This window comes from Jaculus jaculus, chromosome 5, assembly GCF_020740685.1.
Source record: "Jaculus jaculus isolate mJacJac1 chromosome 5, mJacJac1.mat.Y.cur, whole genome shotgun sequence".
Classification (NCBI taxonomy): domain Eukaryota; kingdom Metazoa; phylum Chordata; class Mammalia; order Rodentia; family Dipodidae; genus Jaculus; species Jaculus jaculus.
Genome location: NC_059106.1, coordinates 108,865,366 through 108,885,814, shown reverse-complemented (window position 1 = coordinate 108,885,814; position 20,449 = coordinate 108,865,366). Strand labels below are relative to the sequence as shown.

The 20,449-nt window shown below is 38.6% G+C and overlaps 1 protein-coding gene across 6 annotated transcripts in view; it reads right to left on the bottom strand.

The window, feature by feature from the left end:
* Itsn2 (intersectin 2) overlaps nt 1–20,449 on the bottom strand; it is a 210,627-nt gene that overhangs the window by 105,140 nt on the left and 85,038 nt on the right. For all 6 annotated transcript variants that reach the window (XM_045151310.1, XM_045151315.1, XM_045151316.1 and 3 more), the window contains exons 3-8: nt 9,687–9,779; nt 8,001–8,064; nt 5,652–5,815; nt 3,506–3,712; nt 3,256–3,352; nt 1,380–1,519 (exon numbers count right to left, since the gene is read on the bottom strand). In XM_045151310.1, coding sequence (XP_045007245.1) covers nt 1,380–1,519; nt 3,256–3,352; nt 3,506–3,712; nt 5,652–5,815; nt 8,001–8,064; nt 9,687–9,779 — 765 coding nt within the window. The remainder of the gene's footprint in view (nt 1–1,379; nt 1,520–3,255; nt 3,353–3,505; nt 3,713–5,651; nt 5,816–8,000; nt 8,065–9,686; nt 9,780–20,449) is intronic.

The window sequence follows — 20,449 nt, the reverse complement described above, 5'->3', positions numbered from 1 at the left end:
ATCATTTTTCCCTGCCATCATGAAGCTTCCCCTCAAGTCTGTAAGCCAAATTAAACCTTTTTTTTCCCCCCAAAAGCTGCTCTTTGGGTGATTTCTGCCAGCAATGCGAACCTGACTGCAACATTTCTTAATTAATAAAGTTGAAATAATACTCTAGCCTGGATTTAAATGTTCTGCAGGAGCATTTGGGTTAGAGCTTAAAGGTTGAGCAATGTTCACCTGAAGTTTTTGATAAGGAAATGCAGAGAAAGAGGATCGTCCTGCGATAGCTAAGGCTAATTTCCACCCTTTTCCTTATGATTTTGGGTTTTCATTCACTGCAAATCTATGATATTTTAAATTAATTTTTAAAAATATTCATTTATTTGAGAGAGAAAAAGGTAGAGAATGGGCGTGCAATGACCTTCAGCCAGTGCAAATGAGCTCCAGACGCCTGAGCCACCTTGTGTATCTGGCTTAGTTGGGTCCTGGTGAATCAAACCTCGGTCCTCTGACTTTGCAGGTGAGTGCTTTAAGTGCTAAGCCATCTTTAAAGCCCTGGTTCCCCCCCTTTATTATTTCATGATTAACAATGTTATTTTATATGGATACATCATGTGTTGGTACCCTCTTTTCCCTCGTCCCTGTCCCCATTCCTCTGGGGATACTCCTCAGTGGGGCTGCAGGTATTCCCCATGGGGTTGTGGGTTATGTGTTGTGGGAGCAGCAGTCAGTTATTTTGGGGGTAAGGGAATGCCTCTGGGCATGATGTCTCAACCTGTTCACGCCCTGATTTTTGATTCACCCATCCCTTCCTCTTTTTTTTTTTGGTTTTTCGAGGTAGGGTCTCACTGTAGCCCAGGCTGACCTGGAATTCACTATGGAGTCTCAGGGTGGCCTCGAACTCACAATCCTCCCACCTCTGCCTCCTGAGTGCTGAGATTAAAGGCGTGTGCCACCACGCCCAGCTCTCTTTTTTTTTTTTAAAGCAAGGTCTCATGCTAGACCAGGTTGACCTGGAGCTCACTCTATAGACCAGGCTGACCTCGAAGATCTCACAGCAATCCTCCTACCCCAGCATCCTGAGTACTGGGATTAAAGGTGTGCACCATCACGCCTGGCAAAATTTGATTTTCTTCTTGAGACAGAAGTGTTTTTTTTTTCCTAAAAGTTGAGTGTATATCTGTTTAACTTAGCATGTGAATTTTGAATAAAACAAGTTGCATCCATCTTCAAATTTTTATACAACTTATAATACTTGTGTATTATATCAAATGCCTTCTAAATTTCTTGAATGTTAAAAATTTTACATAAGATACAAGGCACAGATTCAAATAAAAGCTTTTCAAAGATGTCTATATATAAGAATAATTTTCTCTTAATCATGGTATGCTGCTTACCTGAGAGGTATCCACTCATACTTTTGTCAAGACTATTAAATTTTTGCCGATACTTTAACCTTGAAGGTTGAGGAACTGCCCACTCTGAGATTCCAGTCTTGGGCGAGTTCCCTGGGAGTGAAGCAGTTGAGGAAGTTGAGCTATAATAAAATTGATTTAAAATCTTATGTTACCAAATAAAATAAGACAAAGACTAATTAAGAATCATACCTTATACAATAGTAATTGATACATAGAACTCCATCTGTCTATAATCTACAATACGCTAAACACTATATTGTGCCAGGACCTTTACAGACATCATTTCTAATTTAAAACAAAACAAAACAAAACAAAAAACAGCTGGGCATGGTGGCACATGCCTTTAATCCCAGCTCTCGGGAGGCAGAGGTAGGAGGATTCCATGAGTTTGAGGCCACCCTGAGACTACATAGTGAATTCCAGGTCAGCCTAGGCAAGAATGCGACCCTACCTTGAAGCCCCCCCCTCCGTTCCCCCCAAAAAACCTTTAAGAGATATTACTGTCTCCATCTTTTAGTTTGATAAACTATGCTTTGGTAATGTTAAGAAAAAACTAAGATGACAAAATCAGTGATGCTTAAAGTTGCAATATAAATATTGTTCTGGATCCTGCTTTGAAGAGTATATTACTGACTTCGATGACAGGTGATTTATTTTCTAAAATTTAAGAATCACCTAAATCAGCATAATTTGTTCAAGAAAGAAATTAACAAGGTACAATGATTATGAGACATTTTGAGAAACATGTACATTTTCCTCATGGAAAAGTAATAGTTTGGGGTAAAAAGCTAATTAACTGAAATGTAGCAAATATTTTTCATTTTGTATATATATATATTAAAATTAATTTATTAAATTATTTATTTTTATTTTTTTCGAGGTAGTGTCTCACTCTGGCCCAGGCTGACCTGGAATTCACTATGTAGTCTCAGGGTGGCCTCGAACTCACAGTGATCCTTCTACCTCTGCCTCCCGAGTGCTGGGATTAAAGGCATAGGCCACCATGCCTGGGAAATTATTTATTTATTTGAGAGAGACAGAGAGAGAGAGAGACAGAGAGGGAGAATATGAATGAGAGTATCAGGACCACCAGCTGCTGCAAACGAACTCCAGATGCATGTACCACTTTGTCCATCTGGCTTACGTCAAACTATAATCCTTTGGCTTTGCAGGCAAATACCTTAACTGCTAAGCCATTTCTCCAGCCCCAATTTGTATAGTTTTTAAAAGTAAAATAAGGGCTAGGGAGATGGCTCAGTGGTTGAAGAACCTTGCTAGCAAATCCTGTGGCCTGGGTTCGATTCCCCAATATCCCTGTAAAGCCAAATGCACAAAGAGTGTGGATCTGGAATTCATTTGTAGCAACAAGAAGCCCTAATATGCCCATGCTTGCTCATTCTCTCTCTCAAATAAATATAATAAAAAAAGATTAAGAAAATGGTTTAAAAAAAAAAAGGAAGACTCCTTTAACTCTTAGGGTAAACTCTGATGAGCAAAAGTTAAATAAAGCCGGGCGTGGTGGCATATGCCTTAATCCCAGCACTTGAGAGGCAGAACTAGGGAAATTGCTGTGAGTTCAAGGACACCCTGAGACTACATAGTGAATTCCAGGTCAGCCTGGGGTACAGTGAGACCCTACCTTGAAAAACCAAAAAATAAAAATATAAGTTAACTAAGATAGGCATTTAATCCTTTTAGAAATAACTTATTTTAGTGAGTTATTACAAGATTCACCTTAAGTACTTATATTTGTCTACTATAAAAGAAAACCTGGATAATCTCAGGGCTTATTAAACAGTCTTATGAAATGAAAATGCATAAAGCATACCAAGTAGAACATATTAAATATTCTTACCTACTAGATCCTAAATCAATGAGAGACTGGGCCTTCTGTATACTAGCACCACCAAATCCTCCCATCATCAGACTGTAAGATGATGTATGAGGCAATGCTAAAAAAAGAAAGAAAGAAAGGAAGGAAAAGAAAAAGAAAGAGAGGGGGAAAAGTTGATACTAGGCAATCTCACAAAGAACAAAATATGTATTTGTTCAAGTACAAATAAAACAGTTCCTTCACATGAAATACTAATGCATAAGGCACTTACTTGAAGAAGAGTAAGGAATGGATAAAGGCTGAATGAGACTGGCGGTTCCATTTGGTAATGATGATGTACTAACAGAAGGCACTAAGGGAGCAGGCATCATTAGGGGAGGAATACTGGTCCCTGAAGTTGCAGACGACAAGGGTGCTGTTACAGGTGCAACTGGAGGCATTGACTGAGGAATGGAGAGATTGGGCATGCTTCCCATCCCTAAAAATAAGAGAAGACCTTTTTCAATGAAAGCAAATTGACTATAAAACATATGTCAAAGACTCAAAACTCATCAAGGTGCTAAGAAGAAGAGACAGTGGAGTCTTTGGCTCCAAGTGACACATCTCTATCACACCCTCCAAGGCTCAGTCAGGGACTATTACTGAAGAGGCAACAAAAAGAATATAAGCACCAAAGGAAGGGAAAGAGTTGCATTTTAACCCTGTCTTCTAGACACAAAGTGGCCTTGATATTCATGACCTCACAGTAGCGGATGCTACCCATACAAAACCTGTTTAAAAGGAAGGGGGAAAATGATGACATTAAAATAGAACAGGGGCTAGTTGGAAAGAAGAAAAGATTCAGTGTGTATATGTGTGTGTGTGGGGGGGGGTTATAGGTGAGGGATGATGTAAGAGGGGATTATGATCATGGTGTACCACATATATGTATGGAGGTTGTCAATAAAAAGTTAAAACTGGGCTGGAGAGAGGGCTTAGTGGTTAAGGTGTTTGCCTGCAAAGCTAAAGGACCTCAATTTGATTCTCTAGGACCCACATAAGCCAGAGGCACAAGATAGCACATGCACCTGGAGTTCATTTACAGTGGCTAAAGATCCTGGTGCACCCATTCTCTTCCTCTCTTTCTCTAAAAAATAAATAAACAAACAAGCAGAACACATGCCAAAAGGCAAGTTGTAGGGGCCTGGAAAATGGCTCTATCAGTAAAATGCTTACCATGCAAGCAAGAGGACCTGAGTTTGGATCCCCACCACCCACCACCCACGTAAACAAAGCCAGGCATGGCAACTCATGCCTATAATTCCAGCAGTGGGAAGATAGAGATATGAAGAGCCCTGGGGCTTGCAGGTCAGGTAAGCTAGACAAACAGGTGAACTTCAAGTTCAGTGAAGGTGGAGAGTAACAGAGGAAGACACCCAGTGCAGATCTCTGGCTTTTTTTCTTTGCACACAAAGTTGCATGAACATAGGAGCACATAACACACATGTACCAAACACATACACAAATAATTAATAAAACAAAAAATCAAGTTATTGTATACCAAACAGTCCCTTTGTTAACAGAAACATATGGGCAAACTATCTTTAATATATTTCATAGAGCCAGGCGTGGTGGTGCACGTCTTTAATCCCAGCACTCAGGAGGATCAGTGTGGATTTGAGGCCAGCCTGAGAGTACAAAGTAAATTCCAAGTCAGCCTGGGATAGAGTGAGGTCCAACCTCAAAACAAAACAAAATATTAAACCTTTTTACTTAGTTTTTAAGAACACAAACTAATTGTACATATTTATGAGGTAGAGTGTGATGTTCTGAGATATGCATACATTGTGTGAGAATCAAATCAGGGTATTGAGTATAACCATCATCCCAAATATTTACCGTTGTGCTAAAAAAATTCTAAGTTTTCTTCTCCCTTAGTTACTTTGAAATATGTACTAACTACAATCACCCTACCATGCTACTGAACACCAGAATTTATTTCTCCTCTGTAACTGAAAATTTGTACCCACTGACCACTTTTTCCTTAATTCATCTCCCTTCTACAGTTTCTAATAATTATCATCACATATTCTCATAAGATGACACAGGAAACTAATTAAGAACAGTATTTAGGATCAGCTGTAATTTGCGGGTTATATGCTTTATTGCATGACTAGGATTATAAGAGGGTACTGACAAGAACTGATACCAGGACAAAAGGCATAAACTCAGTCATGTTCCTTGAGAACTGTGGAACAAACACAGGCACTTTAGCTATGGTGGTAAATACAGTGTTTCATATCATAAAGACATAAAAATTAACTTAGAGGCTTGGTGTTGGTCATTCAAATCATTTTATGATTGGCAAGGAATCAAACTGAACAATCAAATAAAGATTATTAAATTAGAAAATATATAAAAAATTAATAAATACAAACCAAAACGAGCAGAAATTAGTGGAGAGAACATGGGGGGTTGTTTCATAATGGGAGGGAGAACCACAGGCAACTGTTGGCCTTGAAGCTTTAGTTTGATGAGTTTCATAGCTATGGAGAACTCCTGTTGATCCATCTTCCCATCCTTGTTCAGATCTGATAAAGCCCTACAAGGAGAATGAGGTTGGTAGATTGGTATGTGGCACTGTTTGACAAAGCATTCACATGTAGATTATCAATTAAATATACATATATATGAACAACAAAAACAAAGACACTAAAAATATTGGACAGGAATAGCGTTTAACAAAACACTCTACAAAATTCAGACACTTTTGGGAAGAATTCCACTAATGTAGATAGAAGATGATCATTTGAGCCAAGCATGGTAGTGCATGCCTTTAATCCCAGCACTTGGGGGACAGAGGTAAAAGGATAGCTAGGAGTTCTTGGCTACCCTAAGACTACCTAAAAAATGATCATTCAAGAATATTCGAATTCTAGCCTGGTGTGGTGGTGAAGCTGAGGTTGGAGGATTGCTGTGAACTACAGACCAGCTTGGGGCTACAGAACAAGTTCCAGGTCAACCTGGGCTAAAATGCAATTCTGTCTTAAAAAAAAAAAAAAAGAGCCAGGCATGGTGGTACATGCCTTTAATCCTAGCACTTGGGAGGCAGAAGCAGGAGAATCACTGTGAGTTCAAGACCACTGTGGAACTACAGAGTGAATTCCAGGTCAGCCTAGGCTAGAGCAAGACTCTACCTCAAAAAAAAAAAGAATTATTATAACTATTATATAGTAGTGTATGTAGTGGTATACCAATAACCCCAGTATTTGGGAGGCAGAAGTGGAAGAATCATTTTAAATTTGAGGCCAGTTTGGTCTACATGGCCAACCAGGGGTACATAGGGAGACCCTATCTCAAAAATAAAAAAAAATTATAATTCTAAATTTAATGTATTCATTTGTTCAAATAACTCAATGCATGTTAGGTGTCTGGCATTCTGTTAAGCACAGAAATATTCCAGAAGGAAAAAAATAGGGAGTAAAGGTTTTGATTTAAATATTTTATTTATTTATTTGACATAGAAAGAGGGCAAGAGAGAGAGAAAGAGAGAATGGGCACACCAGGGCCTCCAGCCATTGCAAATAAACTCCAGATGCATGCACCCCTTTATGTATCTGGCTAACGTGGGTCCTGGGGAATTGAACCTGGGTCCTTTGGCTTTCCAGACAAATGCCTTAACCACTAAGCCATTCCTCCAGCCCGGAGTAAAGATTTTTATTTATTATCAATATATGGAAAAACACAACTCCAGATATTCTGCAGAATCCTTTTTTAAACGTAGCATACAAAGGAATAGCTAGTTTGGGATTTATAGATGATGAAAGTAAGTGAAACCATTACAAAATAACAAAGCAATGATTTTGCCAAATTACATAGAATTATTTCTAAAGGATAATTTTATACATCTTAAGGACAGGTGTAGTGGCACAAACTTTTAATCCTAGCACTCAGGAGGCAGAGGTAGGAGGATGATCATGAGTTTGAGGCCAACCTAGAACTTCAAAATGAGTTCCAGGCCAGTCTAGGCTACAGTAAGGCCATAACTTGAAAAAAACAAAAAAGAAATTCTAATGAAATTAGACATGTGTTTTATAGAATAAACCCTAGCTATTTTCAATCACTTACTCAACAAAATTTATTTCCCCAAAGCTTTACATACTTTCTTTTAATTTATTTACTTGAGAGAGAGAGAAAGAGAGAGAGAACGGGCATGGCAGGGCCTTAAGCCACTGCAAACAAACTCCAAATCCACGTGCCCCCTTGTGCATCTGGCTTATGTGGGTACTGGGGAATTGAACCTGGGTCCTTAGGACTCGCAGGCAAACGTCTTAACTGCTAAGCCATCTCTCCAGTCCCTACATTTTTTTCTTAACAATAGAGTGTAAGTAAAAATAATTTTATGACCAAGTTGTGTGCAGAGAAGCTGATATATATTATATTTACAGAAAGCAATTTTTACAATTAAAGCTCACATTTTAACATTAAAATAATTAAAAAATATTTATTTACAAACAGAGAGTGAAAAAAAGAGTAGGAGAGAGACAGAGAGAATGGGCGTGTCAGGGCCTCTTGCCACTGCAAATGAATATTAGATCCATGCACCACTTTTTGCATCTGGCTTTACATAGTTACTGGGTAATCGAACCTGGGCCATCATTACAAGCTAGCCCTCAATGGCTGAACCATCTCCCTGGTCCTAAAATAATAATTTTACATTAACACTATACTACAAAAACAACAGGCTATCAGAAATTTAGGTATATCTATAAAAGAAAACATTTTACCATATTTCAGCTAAAACAGGAGCTGGCAGACCTGATTGTAAGAAAAAAGTACGGGCTTGATCACCTGAAAGTAATAAAAACAACAAAAGCCAAACAGCATATTAATAATTGGAATTACTATAATGCCTATGTATAATGGAAATATGATGTTGATTTGTTTTAATTCTAATCATTAGAGAATAGGTGAATTATAAATATGTATAAGAAGTTATTTATATTAATATGACTTACATGTATTAGAACAATGTAAGTCACTATTAAAGTTCTACGAATTAGCCAGTGATTAAAGATTATGTTAGTCATCTTTGATTTTTCCGTAATTAGGGATCTTCCTTGATAACATTACTTAATAAAATTTGTTGTTGCAAACACTATCTCCTAAAGAGGTCTATATTAAAAATACCAAGTGTTCTTTATTCCTATGCACGCTGCTTTACATGTCAAGAACACAAAACCTCAACTCCTTTTTGCCTGATGATTTTTCAGAATGGGGTTTGTAAGTGAATAATCTTGAAAAAGTAATAATGTCCTTCACCAGAGCAACAAATACATTTGCTTATTACTTGCTACAAAACAGTGGCTCCCCCTCAAGGTCAGTGCTCTCCTATAACACAGCTATAGCATAAGTAGCATCTTTATTGCACTTTTCATCTTCCTTGTAAGATTTAAGGAACAAAAGAAACCAACAGAAACATGGACATGCTCATGTCACTATTAGTGCTACTGATACTTGATTCAGGAATCCTGCATCTTCTGCAATCAAACTTTGACATCAGGTAACAAGGTTATCATAGGAATAAAAAATGACATTAAGCTATAATGGTTGAGGGGATGGATTCCAAAGTCAGGCTGAATGTATCAACAATAGCCATCTTTATGGCCTTAGCTCTACATAATCTCTATGTCTAGATTTTACCTGTTGTAAATATAGACAACAACCCTATCTATCTCACAGGATGCTGTAAAGGTAAAATGTACAAATACCTGGCATAGTCTCAAAACGGAAAAAAGCTAGCATTATGAAAACAAATTCTTGCATTTGGAGTGATGGAACACACATAGAATCCTAGCACACAGAAGCCTGGATATAAGGCAAGAGGATCATGAGTTTGAAGCCCAGATAGGGAGACTCATTCTCAAAAAAAAATACAAACACCAAATAAGTAAATAAAATGGATTCTTAGATGAGGGGGGGATATGGATTATTTTCTAAGAAATATCTGATTTAAAAAATAAATTGAAAACCTCTTGAAATAATATTAAAATGTGAAACTACATAATAAAATAGAAATTCTTGGCCATCATTTAGGATTCAAGGAAATAACTTCCACTAGCCAAATCAAAATCAACAAATTAGAGCCGGGCGTGGTGGCGCACGCCTTTAATCCCAGCACTCGGGAGGCAGAGGTAGGAGGATCGCCGTGAGTTCAAGGCCACCCTGAGACTACAGAGTTAATTCCAGGTCAGCCTGGACCAGAGTGAGACCCTACCTCGAAAAACAAAACAAAACAACAACAAAATCAACAAATTAAGATAACTCCAAGAAAAAATATTTAATTCTAGAATTTTGATGGATTATGAACATTGTCTTGTACAAATTTGACAGTAAATTAAACCTAGTTTTAAGATATATGAATAGGAGCATAATTGACAAATAAAAAATATAACAAAGTTAAAAACACAAACCTGTTATGTAACCTCCTGACGGTTTGAGATTATCAAACTGTTTGTCATGCTTAGTACGTTCTTCAGAGGTAATAGCCCACATATTTGGTCCTCCTAAAACAAAGGTAAAAGGTCAAGAAATTATTGTATGTGCATGAGCTTACCCAAAATAGTGCATACATGAGAATGCTAACTCCTAAAATGCAAATGTGAATCGTAAGTGTCCAGTTAATGAGAACACTTAAGGTCTGAGTGACACACAAGGTCATTCATATACAGCATAACCCAAATGCTTTCCATTCATTCACTTAATTAATATCTATTTTTAAATTTATTTGTAAGCAGACTGAGAGAGAGATAGAGAAAGAAAGAGAATATCGGTGGGCACACAGGGCCTCTTGCCACTGCAAACCAACTCCAGACACATGAACCACTTTTTTCATCTGTCTTTACATGGGTATTGGGAAAGTAAACCTGGGTTATCAGGCTTTGCAAAGCAAGTGCTTTTACTACTGAGCCATCTCTCCAGCCCATTATCTATTGAACTAAAATATATCACTCAATAGAATGAGCTAAGTATTGGCAATAAAAAAAGAGAATATCAGCTGGATGTGGTGGCGCACGCCTTTAATCCCAGCACTCGGGAGGCAGAGGTAGGAGGATTGCCGTGAGTTCGAGGCCACCCTGAGACTCCATAGTGAATTCCAGGTCAGCCTAGGCTAGAGTGAGACCCTACCTTGAAAAACAAAACAAAAAAAAAAAAAAAAAGAGAATATTATTCCCATCCTGAAGAAATTCATAACAAGAAAACAACTACCACCATTCACAATGTTAACCTGTGAAGAACCCTAAGCAGAGGCTGTGGAAATCGAAGTCAGAAGCCTAAGGAATGAGGAAACAGAAAAGGTTAACTGAAGCAGAGTCAGGAAGCTTGACTTGAATCCTGCTATGAGAAGAGGTAGTATAAGAGCACTTCACTCATGCAAAAAGAAATCAAGGAATGTGCAACGTGCTTAAAGTGTACCAAAGAGCTTACTAGCTAGGGAACAATGTGGGTATGAGAAAGTATTAATAAATAGCAGCAAAGGGCAGATCCCCCTCCAGTGCAGGTTCGATTCCCCAGGCGCATGCATCTGGAGATTGTTTGCAGCGGCTGGACCTTTTCTCTCTATGTCCGTGTCTGTCTGTGTCTCTTTCTCTCTCTTTTTCTCAAATAAATAAAAAATTAAAAATATTTAACAGGACATGGTGGCGCATGCCTTTAATCCTCCTAGCACTTGGGAGGCAGAGGTAGGAGGATCACCATAAATTAGAGGCCACCCTGAGACTACATAGTGAAATCCAGGAATCTAGGTCAGCCTGAGCTAGAGTGAGACCCTACCTCAAAAAGCAAAAACAAAAAAACAAAACTAAATAAATAAAAATAGTCAAAAAAATACAGATAAAAAAGCCAGGCATGGTGGCACACACCTTTAATCCAGCACTAGGGAGGCAGAGGTAGGAGGATTGCCATGAGTTTGAGGCCACCCTGAGAATACAGAGTGAATTCCAGGTCAGCCTGGGCTAGTATGAGACCCTACCTTGAAAAAAAAAATACAGATAAAAAAAATAAATTATCAGTGACAGAGGTGCCAAAGGAAGCAGAGCATTATGAGACTGACTATACATGAAGAGCTTTATGTGCAGTAACTCATTAACCTCACCACCACTACCCTCTTTGTTCAAGAAGTATTGTTATCCTCATTTTAGAGATAACTAAATCAATTGTGGAAAAATAACTTGCTCAGAATTCTACAAGTAGTAAGTGGCAGAGCTGACCTCATGCTGAAATCTCTCACATTATATTATCTCCCAACATATATGAATAATATATTTTAATATTTTAGTTGCTACCTCTATAAACTAGGAATATTACTTCAATGCCACAGGATTATAATAGAAATTACATGTCATATATCTATACTGAAATAACACCAAATATCATCTTTCACCTATTGGGACTGGCAAAATAAGCCAGTCAGATGGGGATAGAGAATAAGAGAGGTCAGTGGGAGAGGGGAATGGATATGACCTATGTATGAAAAAGCCATGACAAAACCCATTACTTTGTATGCTAATCTAAAGAACTGTCAACCTCACAACAGATGACAGTAATGATAGTTACCACATATCATATCTGGTACCTCTCCAAGAGCTTTATATGCATTGCTTGAACTAAGTCTTCCCAGAATCCCTTGAAGTAACTACTATTATCAATTTTTTTGGAGAGGAACAGAGTACACAGAAATGAAATAATTTGTCCAAGGTGGTTAAGTGCTGGATGCAAGACTAAAACCTGCTCAAGCTCAATTAAGCCTTCAACTCTCTGCCTTGATAATTACAGAAAATAGGCCCACAAATATATGTGTGTTGATTTTCAATAACCATGTCAAACTCAGCTGGGAAAATTGAGTCTTTTCAACAAAAGATACTGAAAGAACTGGTTTTCCATATGGAAAACCAAAAAAAAAAAAAAAAAAAAAAGGAAGAACTTTGATATTATATCATATAAAAAAAACTTCAATGGAACTAAATTTAAGAGCTATACTACTAAACAACTTTAAGAAAACAGAAGAGAAGGGGAAGTAGCTTAGCAGTAGAACCCTAGTCTATCAAGGGTAGGACTTCTTACAATATACTCTTTCAGACACAAAATGGTCTGAATATCCATGACCTTGCAGTGCCTGACATGACCTACACAAGACCATCATAACAGGAGGAAAAGATGATGACATAAAAAATAAAAGAGACTGATTGAGAGGGGGAGGGGATATGATGGTGAGTGAAGTTGCGAAGGGGAATGTGGGAGGGGATGGAAATACCATAGTTTATTGTCTATAATTATGGAAATTGTCAATAAAAAATTGTTCTGGGGCTGGAGAGATGGCTTAGCCATTAAGCTCTTGCCTATGAAGCCTAAGGACCCCTGGTTTGAGGCTAGATTCCCCAGGACCCATGTTAGCAAGATGAACAAGGGGGTGCATGCATAGGGAGTCTGTTTGCAGTGGCAGTGGCTGGAGGCCCTGGCGCACCCATTCTCTCTCTCTCTATCTGCCTCTTTCTCTCTCTGTCACTCACAAATAAAACACAACAAAAAATTTTTTTAATTGTTCTGGCAAAAAAAAGGAATATGGACCTAAATAGAGTTCTTAAGAGAAGAAATACAGATGGCATATAAACATCTAAAATAATGTTCTACATCCTTAGCCATCAGGGAAATGCAAATTAAAACCACTTTGAGATTCCATCTCACTCCTGTCAGAATGGCTACCATCATGAAAACAAATGACCATAAATGCTGATGAGGATGCAGAAAAAGAGGGACTCTTCTACACTGCTGGTAGGAATACAATCTGGTATAGCCACTGCCGCAATTGGTGTGAAGGTTCCTGAGACAGCTAAAAATAGATTTACCATACGACCTGGCTATACCACTCCTAGGCATATATCCTAAGGACTCTTCTCACTATCTTAGGGATACTTGCTCAACCATGTTTATTGCCACTCTATTCACAGTAGCTAGAAAATGGAACCAGCCTAGATGTCCCTCAACAGATGAATGGATAATTAAGATGTGGTACATTTATACAATGGAGTTCTATTCAGCAGTAAAGAAAAACGAAATTATGAAACCTGCAGGGAAATAAATGAATCTGGAAAGGATTACATTAAGTGAAGTAACCTAGGCCCAGAAAACCAAACGTTGTATGTTCTCTCTCATATGTAGATCCTAGCTACAAATGTTCAGACTTGTGTGTGAATTGGAGTAAAAACTCAGTAGCAGAGGTCAGTACACTAGAAAGGGGATCTAAGTGGGGTGGAGGACTAAGGGGGTGGTATTGTATATATTTAAATAGACAAACAGATTACAGGGGGTGGAATGGCCTATGTGAGGTCAGGGGAAGTGACTAAGTAAAAAAAAAAAAAAAGGGTGGGGGAAGGGTTAATTAAAACTCAACACATTGTGAATAAGCCACATGAAAACCTACTTTTTTGGATAATGGCACACCCAGAAGCCACAGACTGTTACTAGAAAAAGTTTGGTGCCAGGGATGGGATAGCTTCCAGTTAGTTGTTGGCCAGGGAGGTCACTGATGCCCCCAAAACATTACAGGCTACTGCCAAGGCTCTTGTTTTCCCACCAGAAATAGGCTATTGCTGAAGACTCCACATGTCTGGGATGCAAGGTCACTGAGAAATCCTGCTGGAGCTGAGCTGAAAATCTCTTCCCTGTAGAAGAGCTGACAGAAACCTGTAAAAAGCTGCACAGCAGGCAGCCCTATGGGAGACAGAAGTCATCAGCAATGAAAACAGTGGACACTGTAAGCCTTAAGTTTGGCCAGCCAGGCCAAGTGACTGAACAGATGCAACAGTGGCATGTCTGTTATGAGGGAAACCAACTGCTCTGTAACTGGACTGGAGGCCCGTTCTATAAGAGGGAATACATGCCTGGTACTGAAAACTTAATCAAAAGCCAAAGGACCTTGGTTTGATTCCCCAGGACCCACGTAAGCCAGATGCAAAAGGTAGCACATGCATCTGGAGTTTGTCTGAAGTGGCTGGAGGCCCTGGCATGCCCATTCTCTCTCTCTCTCTCTCTCTTAAATAAATTAATTTCTTAAAAAAATTAAGCTTATGGTAGGGGAGGTCATGAGTGTTCAGAGTGTAACACCTGTTCTTGTCTGGCTAAATGCATGTATTATGCTCACCAAACTGCCCTGTAAACACATTGCTTAATGTTCATAACCATATATTAACATTATTCTTATTGTTAGTTAGAGCAGCTTTTGTTTTCAGATGGTGGTGACCACTGTTATGACCCAAAAGGCACATAGTGCTGAGAAGAAGTGACAGAGGAGTGTCCAACACTGAAAGAGCTCTATCACACCCTCCAAGGCTCAGGGTCCATTGCAGAAGAGGTGGCGAAAAAAAATGCAAGCACCAAAGATAGTGTACAATGCAACAGTCCAGAAACAAATTGGCCTCAATATCCATGACCTCACAGTATCTAGCACTACCTTCACAAGACCCTCATAATAGGAAAAGATGATGACATCAAAATAAAAGAGAGACTAATGTAGAGAGGGAGGGGATGTGATAGAGAATAGACTTGTAAAGAGAAAAGTGAGGGAGGAAAGGGAATTATCATGGTTTATTGTCTGTAAGCATGGAAGTTACCAATTTAAAAAAAAAAAAAAGAGATGGCTTAGCAGTTAAGGCACTTGCCTGTGAAGCCTAAGGACCCATGTTCAACTTTCCTGATGCCATGTAAGCCAGATGCACAAAGGTGAGGCAAGAATAAGAATACACATGCCCACTAGGTGGTGCAAGCACCTGGAGTTCAAGTGTGGTGGTGGAGGCCCTGGTGTGCTAATTCTCTACCCCCCCCCACAATATAAAATTAAAAAAAAATTTAAGGCTAAGAGAAGGCATAGGATAGGTTACAATGTCATGAAATTAAAAAAAAATTATTTTCAACATATTTAATGAAGAGGGCTGGAGAGATGTCTCAGGACTTAAGGCACTTGCCTATAAAGCTCAAGGATCCCAGTTTGATTCCCTAGTACCCACATAATCCAGATGAACAAGTTAGTGCATGTGTCTGGAGTTTGTTTACAGTGCCTAGAGACCCTGGCATGCCCATTTTCTCCCTCTTTTTGTCTCTCTCTCCTCGAATAAGTAAATAAATAATTTTTAAAAAAATTTAACAAAGAAAGTATATATAAAGAACCATTCAACTCAATTCTAAAAATAAAATTCTCAATTAAAAAAATCCTTTCTGGCGAAGAATATAACCAAATGCTAGAGCATTTACACGCACACACACACACACACACACACACACACTAACTACAGATAGCAAATAACAAACTCAGTAAGCATATAACAAGATGCTCAATATTACTAATCATCATGGAATGATTCAAATTAAAACCACAAAAACAAAATGTACCACTGCAGGCCTAAAAACACCTAAAGAGTGTATGAAATAAAATTTAAAAAAACCAAGACAATAGCAAGTGCTGACAACAATGCTCAGCAACTGATGAGAACTCTTACATAGTGCTGATGGGAAAGCAAAATGAAGCACTTTGCAAAAGTTTGGCAATTTCTTAAATTAAATATACATTTTCCATAAAAACTTCAATTAATTCTTGAGTATTAACAACCACAAACTATAATATTTATGAGAAAGAAAACTGTTTCCACATAAAAACATCCTGTGTGAAAAAGGAGATTTAGTCATAATCTATACTATTTATCCATTCATCAGCAGGATACATAAATAAATTTTGGTACACTTTTATACCATGGGATACTCCACAGTAAATAGGAAAGATGCATGCAGCATCACAGATAGTCACAAAAGTTACAGACGCCATATACAAAAAGCTATCAGATTGTGTAGTTCACTTATGTGATATTCTGGATGAGGTAAAATTACAGGTACAGAAATCTGATCAGTGGTTGACACTGGCCAAGGATGAGGCAAAGGGACACCAGGAAAATTTAGGTAAAGGAAGATCCTCTATTTCCAGATTTATACAACTGTATGCATTGTCAAGGCACATCAAAGTAATAGCACCCAAGAATCTACCTTAAATACAAACAAAAACAAGCCAGGCATGGTGGTGTGTGTCTATAGTCCCATCTACTAAAGGGATAAGATGGGAGTTCAAGGCCAGCCTGAGCAACACAGTTAAGACCCTATCCTTACCTCCCATAAAAAAAAAACAAAAAACAGCCAAATGGCGGTGGACAGATGGCTTAGAAGTTAAGGTGCTTGCCTGAAAAGCCAAAGGACTTCGGTTCAACTCCCAGTACCCATGTAAGCCAGATGTAGAAGGGGGTGCATGTATCTGGAGTTTGTCTGCAGTGATGGGAAGCCCAGGTGCACCCATTGTCTCTCTCCTTCTCTGCCTCTTTCCCTCTCTCAAATAAATAAATAAAAATAAAATATTTTAAAAAACCAGCCAATCAAAAAACAACAAAGAGCTCAACTACAGCTCAGTTGGTAAAGTGCTAGTATCACAAGCATGAGGATCTGAGTTCAGCCCCAGAACTCTCATATGAATGCTGGGGTTGGTGGTACATACCTACAATCTAGTGCTATAGAGGTAGAAACAAAAAGATCCCTGAGGCTCTCTGGTCAGCTAGTCTAGCCTAATGGAACAGTATTCCTGAATAATGACACTCAAGGTTTTCCTCTGCCTTGAACATACACACATTTATATACACTCATTTAAAAAAAAATTCTAAGCCAGGCATGGTGGCACACACCTTTAAGCCCAGCACTCAGAAGGCAGACATAGGAGGATTGCTGTGAGTTCAAGGCCACCCTGAGACTCCATAGTGAATTCCAGCTCAGCCTGGGCTAGAGTAAAACACTACCTCCAAAAAAAAAAAAAAATCTGAAGTGCTGGGCATGGTGGTGCATGCCTTTAAATCCTAGTACTCAGGAGGCAGAGGTAAGCGGATCACTGTGAGTTCGAGGACACCCTAAGACTACATAGAGAATTCCAAGTTAGCCTGGGCTGGTATGAGACCCTACCTCACAAAAAAAAAAAAAAAAAAAAGACTTCCGGTTAAGATGGCGGCATAGGAACAATGCCAAAGCAGCCTAGGGGAGAAAAAGCCAAAAAAAAGCAATCAAAATACACACTTTTACTAAAAAGTGAGGCATACAAGAAATTCAAATGGCCCCAGAGAAGTAAAAGAGATCCAGAGTATCCAGAGCCCACACATACAGGCCGAAGCAAATCTGGCAGCAGCGGCTCTGGCTCCAGCAGCAACAGCAGCAGCTCTGGAACCAGCAATAGAGCTTCCAGCAGCAGCAGCGGCTAAAGCAGCAGCAGATCCAGCAGTGGCAACTTCAGCAACAGCAGCAGCAGTTCCAGCTGTGGCGATGCTGGTTTGCAGGGCCACAGTTGAGAGGCTCAATATACCCCACAGGAAAAGCTAGTGCCCACCTCCCGAACACAGAACAGCGGTCCAGCAACCCAGCCAGCCTATTTGACTGAGACCAAAATCATCCAAAAAGGTAACTGAGATTGTACCAGGGAAGGGTCTTCACTTGGTCACAAGCTTACTTGGAACCCTCAACAAACCAGAAATTTTAACTTCTTTGTTGGTAGAGGATCTGGTTGTTATAATACCTACTCTTGCATAAATACTCAATACTGTTTTTGATTGAATGTGAACACTGTTTAGTTAAATTTTAGAATCTACCTGTATTTTGTTCCACTCAGCTTACATGAATGCTCCCATAGCAGGCAAACTCAACCCCTAGGAACACTTTTCTAGATACTGTGAGAGTGTAAAAAGCCACACATAATATCTTAATTTCCTATCCTGAAGATACAGAACATCAGATCAATTGATACAGCTAAGACTACCCAGCTAGCTAGAAAATCCAAGCATTAACTTGATCCAAGATGCAAAAACATATATACATTATAACACAAGAAACACCAAAAACCAAGACAATATAAATCCACCAAAAAGTATTAATGCATCAGAAATGACCTCCAGTGAGATCGAGTTAGAGGAAATGCCTGAGAAAGATTTCAAAAGAATGATGGTAAATATGTTCCAAGAAGTCAAAGAAGGAATCAAAGGAATGAGAGGAAACCAAAGGAATGAAAGAGGAAATAAAAGGAATCACAGAAGACACAGGACACGAATTTAATGAAATAAAGAAGTCAATAAAACATATAAATAAGGAAATAGAAATAATAAAGAAAAACCAGTCAGAATTACTAGCAATCAAAAACAAAGTTAACGAAATAAGAAAACTCTGTAGAAAATCTCATCAGTAGAATGGAATAAGGAGAGGACAGAATATCTAAGCGAGAGGATCAGCTGGAAGATCTAATACAGTCCAACAAAGTGAAAGACAAACTAATAGAAAAGTATGAATAGAAATTCCAAGATATTTCTGACACTATGAAAAGATCAAACATAAGAATCCAGAGCACAGTAGGAGAATTTCACTCCAAAGGCATAGTAGGCGTCTTCAACAAAATCATTGAAGAAAACATCCCCCAAATCGGGAAAGAGGTGCCAATGCAGATACAGGAAGCCTTTAGAACACCAGCCAGACAAAACCTGGAAAGAACCTCTCCTCACCATATTATAATCAAACTACCAAACACAATCAAAAGAAAAATATTGAAAGCAGTTAGAAAGAAAAATCAAGCTGTGCGTGGTGGCGCACGCCTTTAATCCCAGCACTTGGGAGGCAGCGGTAGGAGGATCGCTGTGAGTTCAAGGCCACCCTGAGACTCCATAGTGAATTCCAGGTCAGCCTGGGCTAGAATGAGACCCTACCTCGAAAAACCAAAAAAAGAAAGAAAAATCAAGTTACCTACAAAGGCAAACCCATCAAGATTATAGCAGATTACTCAACACAAACTTTAAAAGCCAGAAGGGCTTGCAGTGATGTATTCCAAGTTCTGAAAGATAACAACTGTCAACCAAGGTTACTTTATTCTGCAAAGCTATCAATTCAAATAGATGGAGAAATAAGGACATTCCGTGACAAAAGCAGGCTAAAGGAGTATTTGAAGACAAACCCAGCTCCACAAGGAGAACTTTAAAACACTCAAGGGAGAAATTGCAGAAGACACTAGGAAGTGGAAAAACACCCCTTGTTCCTAGATTGGAAGAATCAATATTGTGAAAATGGCAATCTTACCAAAAGCAATCTACACATTTAATGCAATCCCCATCAAAATTCCAAAGGCTGGAGAATGAAATTTCAAAGGGGAAAGTGTCAGAGGGGAGGGAGGGAATTACCATGGGACTTTTTTTTTTATATAATCATGGAAAATGTTAATAAAAATTTAAAAATTAAAAACAAATTCTGAAGGCATTCTTCATGGAAAAAGAAAAAACAATCCAAAAATTCATTTGGAATCACAAAAAAACTTCAAATATCTAAAATAATACCGAGCAACCAAAATAAGGCTGGTGGTATCACCATACCTGATTTTAACTTATACTACAGAGCCATAGTAACAAAAACAGCATGGTACTGACACAAAAGCAGACATGTAGATCAATGAAACAGAATAGAGGACCCAGATGTAAGTCCAGGTAGCTATAGCCACCTGATATTCCATAAAAATGCCAAAAATACTCATTGGAGAAAAGACAGCCTCTTCAGCAAATGGTGTTGGGAAAACTGGTTATGTATCTGCAGAAGGATGAAAATATTCTTCTCTCTCTCCGTGCACAAAAATTAAGTCCAAATGGATTAGAGACCTTAACATCACACCTGAAAATCTGAAACTGCTAGAGGAGAAAGTAGGGGAAACCCTTCAACACATTGGTCTTGGCAAAGACTTTCTGAATACAACCCCAGTTGCTTGGGCAATAAAACCACAGATTAACCACTGGGACTTCATGAAATTGCAAAGATTTTGCACTGCAAAGGACACAGTGAAAAAAGCAAAGAGGCAACCTACAGAATGGGAAAAAGACTTTGCCAGCTATATATCTGATAGAGGATTAATATCTAGGATATACAAAGAACTCAAAAAGTTAAATAATAAGAAATCAAACAAACCAGTCAAAAAATGGTCTATGGAGCTAAATAGAGAGTTCTCAAAGGAAGAAATACGAATGGCACATAAGCATCTAAAAACATGTTCTACATCACTAGCCATCAGGGAAATGCACATTAAAACTACATTGAGATTCCATCTCACTCCTGTCAGAATGGCTACCATCATGAAAAAAAA